At 47.1% G+C, this 13,896-nt stretch overlaps 4 protein-coding genes across 4 annotated transcripts; 2 read left to right on the top strand and 2 right to left on the bottom strand.

Annotated features, from left to right (window-relative positions):
• Nucleotides 1-1,719: 1,719 nt before the first annotated feature.
• On the top strand, nucleotides 1,720-6,676 carry LOC105570633 (frizzled-7). Its single transcript, XM_012027986.1, has 3 exons — nucleotides 1,720-2,724; nucleotides 3,360-3,739; nucleotides 4,164-6,676. The coding sequence occupies exons 1-3, from the start codon at nucleotides 1,907-1,909 to the stop codon at nucleotides 4,694-4,696; spliced, it is 1,731 nt and encodes a 576-aa protein (XP_011883376.1). The 5' UTR covers nucleotides 1,720-1,906; the 3' UTR covers nucleotides 4,697-6,676.
• Nucleotides 6,677-6,685: 9 nt separating this feature from the next.
• Nucleotides 6,686-9,980, bottom strand: LOC105570634. Its single transcript, XM_012027987.1, has 4 exons — nucleotides 9,728-9,980; nucleotides 8,594-9,031; nucleotides 7,848-8,100; nucleotides 6,686-7,345 (listed from the first exon to the last, which is right to left on the bottom strand). Exons 1-4 carry the CDS (start codon nucleotides 9,789-9,791, stop codon nucleotides 7,114-7,116), a joined length of 987 nt encoding a protein of 328 aa, XP_011883377.1. The 5' UTR covers nucleotides 9,792-9,980; the 3' UTR covers nucleotides 6,686-7,113.
• Nucleotides 9,981-10,293: 313 nt separating this feature from the next.
• On the top strand, nucleotides 10,294-11,204 carry LOC105570635. The gene has a single exon (XM_012027988.1). The coding sequence runs from the start codon at nucleotides 10,529-10,531 to the stop codon at nucleotides 11,009-11,011; it is 483 nt and encodes a 160-aa protein (XP_011883378.1). The 5' UTR covers nucleotides 10,294-10,528; the 3' UTR covers nucleotides 11,012-11,204.
• Nucleotides 11,205-11,291: 87 nt separating this feature from the next.
• Nucleotides 11,292-13,814, bottom strand: LOC105570636 (40S ribosomal protein S15Aa). Its single transcript, XM_012027989.1, has 4 exons — nucleotides 13,673-13,814; nucleotides 12,557-12,691; nucleotides 12,213-12,378; nucleotides 11,292-11,423 (listed from the first exon to the last, which is right to left on the bottom strand). The coding sequence occupies exons 1-4, from the start codon at nucleotides 13,797-13,799 to the stop codon at nucleotides 11,330-11,332; spliced, it is 522 nt and encodes a 173-aa protein (XP_011883379.1). The 5' UTR covers nucleotides 13,800-13,814; the 3' UTR covers nucleotides 11,292-11,329.
• Between the last annotated feature and the right edge of the window lie 82 nt (nucleotides 13,815-13,896).

Consider the following 13,896-nt stretch of genomic DNA (forward strand, 5'->3'; position numbering starts at 1 on the left):
GCTGTATTTTAATTATGTCAAGTCAAGATTTGAATGTATATGCGTTATTATTTATTAGGCTTCGTTAATCGTGTTTATCTTATCCGTAAAAATTTTCCGCCTCCAAGGATCATAGAAGCCTTTAGGGAATTCAGCTTCCGAATGGATCGTCGCTCGAAAAACTGACTTCAATCAAGTTCCGGCCAACTTGATCGGCGATTACGTTCAACCGGCAACAAACTCGATCGCACGACGCGAAATCTCCGACTACGCAATTTCTTGCCGCCGGATCTTATCCTTACTTTTGCCGTGACGCAACAGACTTGAAACGACGAAGAATCGACGATTCTATTCTCTTATCGAAGTCGTGCCGCTCGGCAAGTTAGTCGCCGATTAAGTTACGGACTTTGGACGTAACGAGTGACTCCTGGTCGGGTTCTCAGACCGGATCCCCGGGGAGGTCCGGCGGGTATTGAAAATACGGCGGTTCGCGTAAACGACTGGCGTTGTAAATAAAGCGCAGCAGGCGCGAGTTCGCCCGCAAATGCGACCCGTCTAAAGTGCACATACGATGCACGCGTACGTACTGTAAGCGCGAAGAAAAAAAAAAGTAAAGAGAGAGGAGCGAGAAGGAAGAGAGACTGTAGCTTTTGCGATCGTCGGCTAACGGGAGGTGTTGCGCATTGCATGTCAGGAAGGAAATAAAATCAAAATCGAGATCGATCGAGTCCACCGTCTGTTCGACACCGACCATCCGCCACCCTTTGTCCGCTTCAATCCCCAGGTTGCGAGTCCGTCGACGAAAATCGTCGGTGCGTCCGACTTCGTCTGCGGAAGGAGAAAACTTTATTAGCATTAACGTCTGAAATCTCGCGGAAGAGAAACTTGAAGATACGACACTGCTCCCAGGGTGACTTCGATCAAGGTTTAGTCGATTAAACGGCGACCAATTCAATCGTGGAAATCGCAAAAATTCTCAACCGCCCATGAAATTAATTCTTTCTCCACTTTTCGTTCTAATCTAGAAACATTCTTGAAAAGTCGAAAAAGAATTCGGTTCTGTGTCACCGTCTCCACGCAAATATCTCCAAAAATATGAAAGATACGGAAAAACGTTTCAAACAAAAGTCGCTTGGCTCGAAGGGAGACTCAAAGTGGTGCCACTGACTTGACCTTGGACAATCACTTGAAGGTCACGTGAAGGTCCCTCGAGTTCGTTTCGAACAGACCTCGCTAATTCGTAAAGAATCTAAAGAAGCGAGTCCTCTTCGAGTTCACAATCGATCACCTGTGCTCTATTCGGGCGTACAGTTCGCCGATGCAATTTTCCCTCTCGGACTTTGAGCAGCGAGTAATTCCATTCGCGTTCAAGTCGGTCCAGATATCGTTCGCCAACCAATTGATCGCTAATAAAGGTAATCGGAGCTCGGTCACGGGCACTCGTGACCGTCGCCGATGGTCGCCGCTTCTCGCGAAGCGCCCGCCGTCCCCGCGTTCAAATCACCCGTCGGAACGCCACGACCGCGGAGTCGAAACGACCTATAGAGTGGAAGCCGGGGGCGCGCTTTCGCGCCTCACCGCGGCGCGTGCGCGCGCAGGCCGCAAATGTCCCTGGGAAGCGGGCGCTCCTATTGGCCGCGGGCACGCGGAGCGACAAGGATTCCCCGCGTAACCTCCCCCCGCCGCCGCCATTCGTAGCCGTCGCGAAGACGGCTGCCATAGCTGTTTACACCGTTGCTCCGCGAGCGCGTCCATCACCTTCCTCCGGTCATCATCTCACCCTCGCCGCCCACCTTCACCCCCTCATTATCGCCATCCTCCGCCCGTGCCTCCGTCGCGCGGTCGCTGAGCGTGAACATCGGCATGCGTCGGTCCTGAGTGTCACCCCCGGTGTGCGCGCCCGTCCCCTCAAAACGAGCAGGCCAGGATGCTGCGGGCGGCGACGATCCTGCTCCTGTCCGGCGTCGCGGCGGCGGCCGCCGCCGCGCATTCCTCCACCCCGAACGGCGGCGACCCCCTCGCTCATCACGGCCGCTGCGAGCCCATCACCATCAACCTGTGCATGAACATCCCGTACAACGAGACGATCATGCCGAACCTGATGAATCATCAGAAGCAGGAGGACGCCGGCCAGGAGGTGCACCAGTACATGCCGCTGGTGAAGATGAAGTGCAGCCCGGATCTGCGCTTCTTCCTGTGCACCGTGTACGCCCCGGTCTGCACCATCATCGAGAAGGCGATACCGCCGTGCCGGTCGCTCTGCGAGAGCGCGCGCTCCGGCTGCGAGAGCCTGATGAACAGCTTCGGCTTCGCCTGGCCGGAGGCCCTCGACTGCTCCAAGATGCCGGAGAACGACGGCACGGAGCTCTGCGTCGGCACCAACGAGACCACCGCGCCCCAGGAACCCGCCGTCCCCGTCTATCCACCGCCCCGCATGCCGGTGGCGGAGTTCCAGCCGACCTGGAACGAGGGGTTCAAGCCCTACGGCGGCAACGGCTTCGCCATGGGCGCCAGGGACTTCGGCTTCGTCTGCCCGGTCCAGTTCAAGGCTCCCCCGGGGCTGGGCTACTCGCTTAAGGTCGGCGACAAGGTGGAGCCGAATTGCGGCGCGCCCTGCGACGGCATGTTCTTCACCGAGCGCCAGAGAAAGTTCGCCAGGGTGTGGGTCGGCACTTGGGCCGCCATCTGCGCCGCTTCGTGCTTCTTCACGTTCCTGACGTTCCTCATTGACACAGATAGATTTAGGTGGGGCTCTTTTTTTTTCTTTAGCTCGCTCCCTCGGAGATTGATGCCCGTTTTTGCCAATGCGGATCAACTGTGGTCGTTTGCCAATTTTCCAAACTAGAAAAAGATACGGAGCCAGTCAAACCGAGAGATGGACATAAATTGCGTTGCGCTCCTGCGAAACGTATTAGATGTTTGGTAACGAGCCTGCACATCATGGTATTAGCAAATTAGAAAAGTTGCGCCACCCCTTCAGCACTTTACTGCTTGTAAATAGAGATTGTTAAACGCCAAATAAAATCAGTTTGTATCATAATCTCATAAATATCATTGGCGAAATCTGTTCGAAATAAACTTAAAAGAGCACTTTTTCGGTGGCTCGAAAAGGATTCGACAGAAGCGGCAGATTCTACTTTTGACTTCTTATGGAAATAAATTAAAGTCGTCCCAAATGTACAAAGAATTTCTTCAAAGTTTACGGATCGACGAAACAGGATAGCCTGCTGGAGAATCTAAGGGTCGTCGCTACCAATGTTATTGCATATTACAGAAAGTCCCCTGCACATTATGAAAAAAAGTACAATTACAAGCGCTTGGAAAAAACTAGGTAAAAGTCTCCGGATCTCCGAGTTTCTAACAGCTATTTCGCGTTACAGGTATCCCGAGAGGCCTATCATTTTCCTGTCCGTATGTTACCTGATGGTGGCACTGGCTTACGTGATCGGCTGGGCGGCAGGCAACTCCATATCGTGCAGGGATCCGTTCCCGTCGCCGGCGAACGCGCCAGTACAGATGGCCTCTACGATCACTCAGGGCACCAAGCACGAATTGTGCACCGTGCTCTTCATGATTCTCTATTTCTTCGGCATGGCGTCGAGCATCTGGTGGGTCATCCTCACCCTCACGTGGTTCCTGGCGGCCGGATTAAAGTGGGGCCACGAGGCGATTGAGACCAACTCGCAGTACTTCCATCTGGCCGCCTGGGCCGCGCCGGCTGTGAAGACCGTCACTATCCTGGCGATGGGAAAAGTGGAAGGTGGGCAGCTGGACAATCGCGACAAAAATTATAATAAACCAACAAGAATTGTCTTCAGGGTCGCCAGCAATAATTGACAACAGCAGACCACGGGTTTTGGTCTTTTTCGAGCGATCTGACTATACAAAGTTTGTGTACAAACCCATGGTCGAAGTGTAGCGGGTCCTAAACATAAAAATTGCCAGATACGGTCAACCAAATTTGACGTTGTTACAAATTATAACGCTTTGCGTGGGAAAATATCAGCCGTAAAATACAATCGCTTTATCATATTCTTTTGATTACAAGTATATTATTGCGCAAATAGAAATTACTCCAAGAATTGTTTTCACATCCTTCTTCAAAGTTAAACGAAGACTGTCTCACATTATTTTTATATTAAAAATTATGTCTGTAAATTATATTCCTATAATTTGATCTACAGGTGATATACTGTCCGGGGTCTGCTACGTTGGTCTTTGGAACGTGGAGGCTCTCCGGGGCTTCGTGCTGGCACCGCTGTGCGTTTATCTCTTGCTGGGCACTGTGTTCCTACTGGCAGGCTTCGTCTCGCTCTTCCGCATCCGGACGGTGATGAAGCACGACGGCACGAAGACTGACAAGCTCGAGAAACTCATGATTCGCATCGGCATCTTTTCCGTGCTCTACATCGTACCTGCCCTGGTCGTGATCGCCTGCCTCTTCTACGAGCAGGCGTACTTCGACCAATGGATGCTCACGTGGAACATGGAGATGTGCTCGCGGCCGAGTCTGCAGTTGCTCTACTCGCTGCCGTGCCCTATCGGCACCCGCGATCTTGGCCGTAGACCCGACTTCGAGATCTTCATGATCAAGTACCTCATGGCGATGATCGTCGGCATTACCAGCAGCTTCTGGGTGTGGTCCAAGAAGACGCTTACCAGCTGGCAGCAGTTCTTCCATCACATACAAGGTCATCGCACCGAGGCCTACGTTTAAGGCCGCGCAGCTACATTTGTTTACGAAGATCTACATATTATTTTTTTTTCCTAATATTGGAAGACATTAGATGAGAACAGACCAACGTTCTCTTTCTCAATATTTTACGGTTACGTACGTTTCTTGAACCTCGTAGATCTTTGTAACTTAATGTGCAGTTAGGAAGGTAAGATAATTTTCCGACAAAGAAAACGCCTGCAATACTCGTGACTTTCGTAATGATGCTAAAATGTATAGGTTCATCAAGTGAAGCCTCTACAATGGTCGCAGAGTTGCAACTGCGATTATTGTAGACGAAGCTTAAAACAGTCGCACGACGTCGCTAGCCAGGGATTTCCGGGAGTTCTCGGTGTCCTAGTGTTTTGCATGGTGCAAAATACGCAATTAAAACGTATTTTTCATTCAAATTGGATGGCAATTAGCTTATGAAAATGTTAATTTATCGTGCGACATCGGCACACAGCTACATTTTTTACGACTTCTCGAATTTATTTATACACATTCAATCATTTCATACTCATTATTCATTGTTATTTCGTCATTTTACATTCTAGTTTTTGAGAATTTTCAATTTATGCCAATCAAATCAACCTGAGTCAGAGTTACAATAGCTCTTCGCATTATGTTTATTTCACGACTAATTTAAGGTACGTTAATATTCGTCGCTCTCTGTGTGTGTGCCAAATAATTTTTTTATCTCTCGCATTTCTATGTAATGAACTAGGACTCTGTAAAGTGTCTGGACTGAATGTTGATGCGTTCGAAAGTACTAGTTATTAGACGATACACGTTCATTTATTAGCGTAATCTCATCTCTTTTTACGAACGACTCAAGTCCCTATGTTTAAGTTGGAAAATGCTCAAATGCTATAGCAGACAAATCAAGTGTTCAAAGTTTTTAAAGCAGCTAGTCGGATATAAGGATCCGATATAATCTAAGAATTAAGACTTTTAATAGTAAATTCCGTTGTGTATACCAGCGCGTATTGATGCACGTTAAAGATTCTGATATAACGACGTATGCGTAGTAGACGATCGGACGCACTGTGCGGCTCAAGCACAAATTACCACGTTGCTTGCTAGAACGCAGCTTCGACACTTGCATCATGCTTTTACACTTAATTAAATAGATTATTATATAGTAAACTGTAATTTATCTATCGGTGCGCGCTGATACATCCAACCGAAATCATTGTAAGGATAAAAAAAAATCTAAACATCTTGACGATTATACCTTCACACACTGCCGAATCTTCCCATCGTAATATCACCGATGGGGACTACAAGTACGTTACGCTTAATTTTTACCAAGGCCCGTATCCTGAATCCTCTTTTATCGATAAAAGTGCCCGTAAAAGTGGCCAATCGGAAGGCTTATTAGCCACTTTTAGAGATAAAACGCTTTTATCGACAAGAGAGGGTTCAGAATACGGGCCTGGGTATTGAGGGACATAAAAAAAGGATCTGATGATACCCGATGGTCGGCTGTACGTTTTTCTTTCGCGTCCTACACTTGTTAAGGATTCATTTTCTGCGCGACGAACGTATCATAATTTAAACCGTAATGTCGGGGAACACGTGAATCTCAACGAGATTAACTTGTAAGATTTACTTATAAGAAGTGTGCTACTTTAGGTCCGCACCAGATTGTATATAATTATATACACCTTTTTTTATTCCTTATTTTCCCTATGTATTATAATGTATTTTTAAAGACTTCTGTACATATATATACACATCGACGTGTTGTGCATGGTCAAACTTTTATGCGAACGAACCGCGAATTCGTCCAGCTGAAATTGCCGAGCTTTTGTCTACGAAAATTCTGTGCTGCGAATGCAATAAACACCGCGAACGCGCGATATATGTATTATGGCACGCGCGAGGCGTACGAGGGGCCCTCGTCGTACGCGAGATACTATGTAAATTTTATGATATCGCTATATTCTTTATATAATAAACGAGAGGTGCATATGTGAAGCCGACTCGTTTTGTCTCTGCGTAACGTTTATTTACAGGTAATAACTTCCTCATAAAACTGATAACGCAAATATAAATGCCTGCACCTTTTATATATTATAATTTTAACGTAAATTAAAATTATATTAAATCCTCAAGCTTGTCGAGTCGCACGGAAGAAGATAACAGTCTTGCCTATGTACATATCAATTGAGCCAGTAGTATCAAAACTATCGATTTAAATTTATACAAGTTGTACAAATCGATTCTGTACGTACAACAGGTATCATTTACAAATGGGATTGTACCTTGCTCTCGTTGAAGAATCTTATTTTTTTGCAACATTTAATTTCTCCCCGCAGCGCTGTCACCGCATTTAAGTGTTCCATTGTTGTTAGTCTCTCATCGAAATACAACGCTTGGATCTTTTTATAAATGAAATAATTGTCTTGGTTCTCCTATGGAGTCGTTGGCGGTGGTGGTTTCCGTTTCGGCATCTTAAGCAAGCCCATCTTCCTCAGACGTCGTACAAGCGGCGGAGTCACAGCTAAGGATATCCCTATTCGAACAGGCGCGAGCAGTTTGTGAACTGTGTACGCTATTACAAAGTCCGTCGAGACTTTCAACACGTTCTCTATCTGCTCGTTTCCGCTCGTCAACTTTTGCACGAACGGCGTTACATCAATCCCACTGAAATGAAGAGTTTCAAGTTACTGGAAAAACACAGATTGTGACAAATATCCGCGGGACGAGCCTCGGAAAAATAAAATGACACAATTCAATGCTTGATACAGAAAAATATAAGAGCCAAGAAAAACTGAAGCTCTTTCTCCGTCGGTCATTTTATTCCGAGGGTCGTCGTGTCGTACGAAAAATTAGTATGTACAAAAATTAATACATTAAAGCCGAACCGTGAAAGCTAGTTATACAGGTTGTCTCATTTTAAATGATCCACGCAAATATCTCCAAAAATGTGAAAGATACGGAAAAACCGTACATAGCGTACCAAAACCACGCTTGGAAAATTTTAGCTTGTCATTTGTTAAAATGACTCGCTCAAATATTTCCTCTCTTGATACGCGGTCTTGGATTGTACGCAAGGATCTCGGTTATATATACATATATTAAGTATTCGATGTTAGACGTTTCAGCTAGAAGAGATTTTTAGACAAACCCCGAGAGTAGGACTGACCTAACGACCACCACGTAACAAGTACCGAGGCTTATCAGCGATATAGTAATATGAATGGCGACAAGGATGCCTCCGTAATCCCTCAACACTAGACGAAATCTTTCCTTCTGCGACATTGCGGGCACCGGCACCGTGGCCTGAACCTTCTCAGACGCCTTGGAGGTGTCGGTTGAGTAGCTCATTCTGACGGTATAAATTGGCCAATATGTCGCTCGTAAAAGCGGGCTCGTTATGAAGGCGTTAGTTGCGGTACCTGAGCGACACATAATTTGCCCAATGTGAATTTCGGACGGCCACAAAAGCTCGCTCAGTTCTTATCTATCTTGAAGATCCAGCTCAAGAGAATTCTGCAAATCCTCAAGCGTATAAAAATCTTCAACGGAGCTTTTGCGGGCTATCCAATGTTGCTAATATCGATACAACATTGACGCAATGTAGAAAGGGGACAAAGTTCTTTTGTAAATTTTTGTTACCTTAAATTGCAGTGGAAAAGTATGAACTTTTTGGGATGCTATCTTTGAAACACAGCGAATTATCAAGTCTATAAATCTTATTTAATTACTTTAATTTGATTGATACTCGGGTGACTTGGTGTATTCCACAATTGATTAGACATTCTTCCCGAGAAGAAGTATTGTGTTGAGATTCGGAGAACAGTGGGGACGCGAAAGTATGCGAATCGTAGGGAAAGCAAAGACGAGGAAAGCACCTCTACCCTCCAGAATCCACTCAAAGGTCGTTCTTACACGACAACTTGCGGTAGTGGGAGCGCTGCATGTCCTCGGCGATGTACTTGCCGTCGCGGGACCACTGCCCGCCGGGCATGTTGAGGTGCGTGGACTTGCCGCACGAGGAGTACGGCTTCGGCACGTTGCTCTGCATCGTGCCGCTCAGGCTGACCGCGCCGAAGCAGTCGTACGAGTCCACGTGGCTGTCGTCGCGGATCGTGGGGAACCCGGAGCCGTTCACCGCGGCGCTGGCGGTGCCGCCGTTCTCGGCGTACAGGGCGATGTCGCGCGCGCGCTCCGGCGCGAAGCGCCCGGTCTCGTTGGCGAAGATATCGCAGACGTTACTCGGCAGAGCGAGGGCCGGCGGGTCCGGGTAGCAACGCACGCTGGTCAGGTGCAGCGGCTGCTGCTTGCGGTGAGCTGCCGCTGGAGTCGCGCACTGCATCTCCAAGAATGCTGCAATTGAAAGATTATGTTAATATGTTACGTAACGTAGCGTGTCACGTTAGGAGTGTATTATTTTGTCCTGCACGAAAGACAAGATAAGAAAACGGTGTAACAAGACCAGGGAAAAGGAGAGGAATGGAGAGCGCAGAGTTAAATGGCAGAGACAACGAAGACTATAGAAACAGCTAACTTATGCTCAAGTGTTGAAAGTCAGGAATTTACAAGTTAACAGATTAATGATTATGTCTCTTATTTTAACTTTGGTATATTTAATTATATAATCAAGTCACATTCTATTTAATAACCACGAGTACCTTAAGAGAAATAGAATGGAAAGGAGTTAGATTTTAAAACAGTGAGCTCGTTGGTCAACCCAGCTGGCAAATTTTGTTGAATTCGTTACAACGTTTCGACCTTATTTCAGGTCCTTTTCAAGTAACGATACAATCGCGGATGACGATAACTCGCTTGTCTACGAATTTTTGTCTTCTTATCTGTATTGTCACTTGAAAAGGACCTGAGGTAAGGTCGAAACGTTGAAACGAATTCAATAAAATTTCCCAGCTGGGTTGACAATGTCTCAAGCTGCAAAAAGACAAAACGCAGAGACACGGCAGTGCACCGCAGTCTCCGCAATATTGCACGCGTTCCTGCGGAATGTGAAAATGGAGCGGGACAATAGGAATATGCGTTTGCGATTCGTACCTGGGCGCGAGACGCGGGTCAGAGCGTTCAGCACCTCCGCACCGCCGATTCTCGACAACGCCATGGCCACGGACCTGCACGAGTGTGTCTTAGAGATCAACGTCGATCAACGTCAAGTTGCCAATGAAGATCGCAGGACGATGAGACGACAGAATAATCAGGAGCCCAAGGAGAGGGACGCCGAGTGGAAAACTACTCCCGTCCCCGCCGCTCGAACGCGACGTCCTTGACCAACGGGACTCCGCGGCGGCGTCGGTACAGTAGATTTCTTCCGTGCCCAAGAATCGTTTGATCTCGGGAATTTGTTGCTCCGCGGGTCCGTTCTTTACCGCGGAACCGGCTACAAGCGCTAATTCGGTGATTAAATAACGCTCGCCGACTTAATTAGATTGTTCTAACTCGAATATTAATTGGTGAAAAAATGTAAGCAACCTCGCATACTTTTTTCTACACGCGCACTTACTGCTTTTAAATTAAACTGATGTTTCCTGAAGTCCACGGCAGCGATAAGAGTAACTATTTTCCTAACGAGTCAATTTGCAGTACTATTCTTGTTTACAGAATAAGCCGTTCGCCTTCGCAAAGATGCGCTGTCATGTTTGTTCGCAAGTTTTCGATATTGCAGTTCAGCTATAAAAAGAACAAACTTGCTCTACTATTCAAAATCCGAAGGCGTTCAATTTCTCTCTCGATGTTAGCAACAAATATTGAATTCGTCGGTGAAATTTATCTTTTTTTCCACGAGTTCGCGCAAGATATTCATGATCGAACCCTAGCTCGAGTCCAGTGTGGAGTAGAGAAATGTATTTCTCCACGGAGGTCGGCAGCCCAGTTTCAACTTTTGCATTTTATTCAAAACCAAATCAACCGGAACGGAGGGACAAGAGGGCAACGATCCTGCCACCTCATTGGACGATCGTAAAAAAGTTTCCAGGTGCCTCTCGCCTCTACCTCTCTCGATTACTCGAAGCTAGGAATCAACTCCATGGCGACGAAGAGCTGAGACAGAGAATGGAGGATCGCTCGGACTCGCCTTCGAAGCGACGAGGAACGAGATGCGACGCGCGTCCCGAAACCGACGCCCACCGATACGCGTCGCGGGAGCGAGAGGCGGTGTTGTATCTGGAACGAAAAGGGATTCGCGACATCGTGGATTCCCTGCTCGGCGAGCTCCTGCTGCGCCGACCAGACGATCCCTACGAGCATCTCACTCGACTCCTGGACAGACGCATCTTGACCCGCGACGGCCTCGTCGATTCTCCTCCTCCCTTTTCCTCCCGGTAGATCAACATCTTCCCTCGTGTAATCGCGATGCGTGTACACGTGACGATTACAGAGCGATTTTCTAGGGACGTGATAAGACGAGCGAGGCAAGTCGGTCCAGCTGCAACCCTCGGATCAACGCTAAAGAACGAGGGAGGAGCCCTCGAGTGAGAGAAACGCCGCCGAAACCCACTTGAACTCGTTTTGAACACGTGCTGCGCAAACTGCCGCGGAATTACGGGGTGAAAAGTACGGTGGTTATTTCGGTTTTCGTCGAAGAATCGCTCGTAGACGTACATCCTTGTGTTCTTACATTTTTATTTACTTAACTAAAAAAAGTTAGAAGAAAAATCCCAGAATTTTCCCACCAAGATGCTTCCTCCTGGCTTCCTCGTGGTCCATAATTCCCCCGCTAGTTGTCAGAACGACATATCTGAGACAGAAACACGAGTGAATGAGTATATTGCGCAATTGTTTCCCCGAAAATTGGGATTATCAAGACGTGTGCGTTGAAATATCGCGCCGTGTAACGAGCGCTAATCTTAGAGCTGTATATTTTTTGCTCGTGCCAAGCGATCCTTCAAGTACACATTTTTACTGAAGTTTCTTCGTTCATTATACAATGAGAAGAAAAATAAGAATGTCTACTCGAAATACACATTCTGTATAACGAATAAGAAGAAAGTTTAATAAGGTGCATTTGAAAGATCGCTTTTTAAAGGGCAATGCCACTCTAGCGCCCGGAAAAATTGTCTTTTATGGAAATATAATGAATGGAATATGAAATCTGTTTTAAGGCCTTTAGTGTACACACTTTGAAATGTGTTCAGAAATTCTTTTCAATTTCTTTTAAATAAAACGGCGTCAAAGCTCGGCGAAGGAAGCCCGTTACTTTCCGCGGGCGGAAAGATTTCTCCTTCAATTTTCAACCTGGCGCTAGAGTGGCATTTCCCTTCAAAGCCCGTACCAGACTATCGAGCTTGAGATTAGATTGAAATCTCGCCAATCGGAGTAAAGTTTGCCAATCTCAAGCTTAGTGACTTTCACTCCAACTGGTCAAATTTCAATCTAATCTCAATCCGTAGTCCAGTACGGGCTCCAGGATTACTGTACGAGTAATTTGTTTTATCCAATTCACCGAGACAAACGCAGGCAAAATAATTCTTTAATTCACAAGGTAAATGCAGGAGATCCCTCGCATACTGTCACTCGCGGCGCTCACCCAAATTGTCGAGAAGGCAAGAGGTTGTTGGTCCACTTCTCGATGTCGTTGATAGGTACGTCGAATCTAGGTGAAATCACACCGCATTTGTTTAATCTCCCGGTAAGGTTCACCACCACCTTGCCGCTACGGTGGTCGTCCACGATCTCGAACTCTCCGATGTACCCTGCGCGCAACAGAGACCTACGTTCAAATCTATTGTTCTGGCTTGCCAAGAGGAAAGCGTTAAATTCCACGTTACTTCCACAAAACATAGAAGCAACGTCTCTAGAAATTGTACATCTCATGCGCGTGGACGTCGAGGAAGTAGCGTACACATTGAACGTAATACAAATTGCACTCACCATGCTTCATCATGACAGTCAAGAACTTGACGATCACCTTGGAACAGGGTCTCAACAGCACCTGCCGCTTCCCGCGCTTCTCGGCATTGTTGATCGACTTTAGGGCGTCGCTGAGAACGTTCATACGCACCATGGCTGGAAAAGCGAATGTCGTGTGAGCATCAAATACGTATGCACATTTACGCGCGCATCGTCCCCTGAAACATGTATTACTGTACGCTCTACAGAAATCTCAACTTTCCAAGGGTGTCGCGCTACTACCACTTGGGACCTTAGCAGAATGGCTGTCTTGGACTCTCAAAACAATGACCCGTACTCTGAACCCTCCTTTATCGATAACAGCGCCTCTAAAAGTGGCTAATAAATTTTCTGATTAGCCACTGACTAGCCAATTTTAGAGGCGCTTTTTTCGATAAAGGAGGATTCAGAATAGGCCCAAGTCTTTATCCTGAAGCGATGCACAATAACTCTCTGTTAACGAGCACAAGATCGCCGTTCCGTTCAGGCCCTCAAGGCCTTCGCACGTAAAAAAGTGTTAACCGTAACCGTAATTTTAGTCCGTAATCGTCGTTTTCAACACGTACGGACAAATGGAGCAATCCAAGTAAAATTCCGTAGGTTACGGAATTTTAGTTGGGCTGCACGGAGTAAAATTACGGTTAACACTTTTTTACGTGCAGAGTCCTTTATTATTGCACGGCCACGGTGTAAAATAACCGTAACGCACGGTTAGAGATTACACAAATTTAGACATCGCACCGGTTGCGCGTTTCTACAACGAGATCCAACCTAACCTAACCTTCGTGAATGACACGGTAAACATATACGAATTAGTTGTCGCGCGACACGCGAGGGATGTAAATTTCGTAAGACCCTTGGCTCGACTGCGACGCCCGTGTTCGCGAGACACGCTTCGCGATTTTACGAGGAAAACAGCTGTGCACGAAGCGAACGAGGGTTCGCTACCAAGGTAGACGACCGGTCCACTTCGCGTCCCGATATCTGACGTACGCTTCGCGCCGTTCGGCAAATACGATCACCAGGACACGCGAATAGACTCGACGTGCCGCACGTCGCGTTTATGCGAACTCGATGGATATCACCGCGAAAGATTACCTGCGATTCGTAGTTTATTTACCGCGGCACCGTACACGCTCAAGCACACGTGAACATGAAAAGGAAGCGCTCCAACGTCGCCGGACAGGGGTCCTTGTGCGCGTGCGCGTAACTGCGAATCCCTCATTGCTGCCACCTCAGGTCTGTTCTTTTTATGTTTCTAGCCAAGTCCCAGTCTACAATAGAGATTTAAGCCCTAAGCCTTAAGAAATTGACTAATCACA

This window comes from Vollenhovia emeryi, unplaced genomic scaffold (assembly GCF_000949405.1).
Source record: "Vollenhovia emeryi isolate VEMERY1.0 unplaced genomic scaffold, V.emery_V1.0 DF939120.1, whole genome shotgun sequence".
Lineage (NCBI taxonomy): Eukaryota > Metazoa > Arthropoda > Insecta > Hymenoptera > Formicidae > Vollenhovia > Vollenhovia emeryi.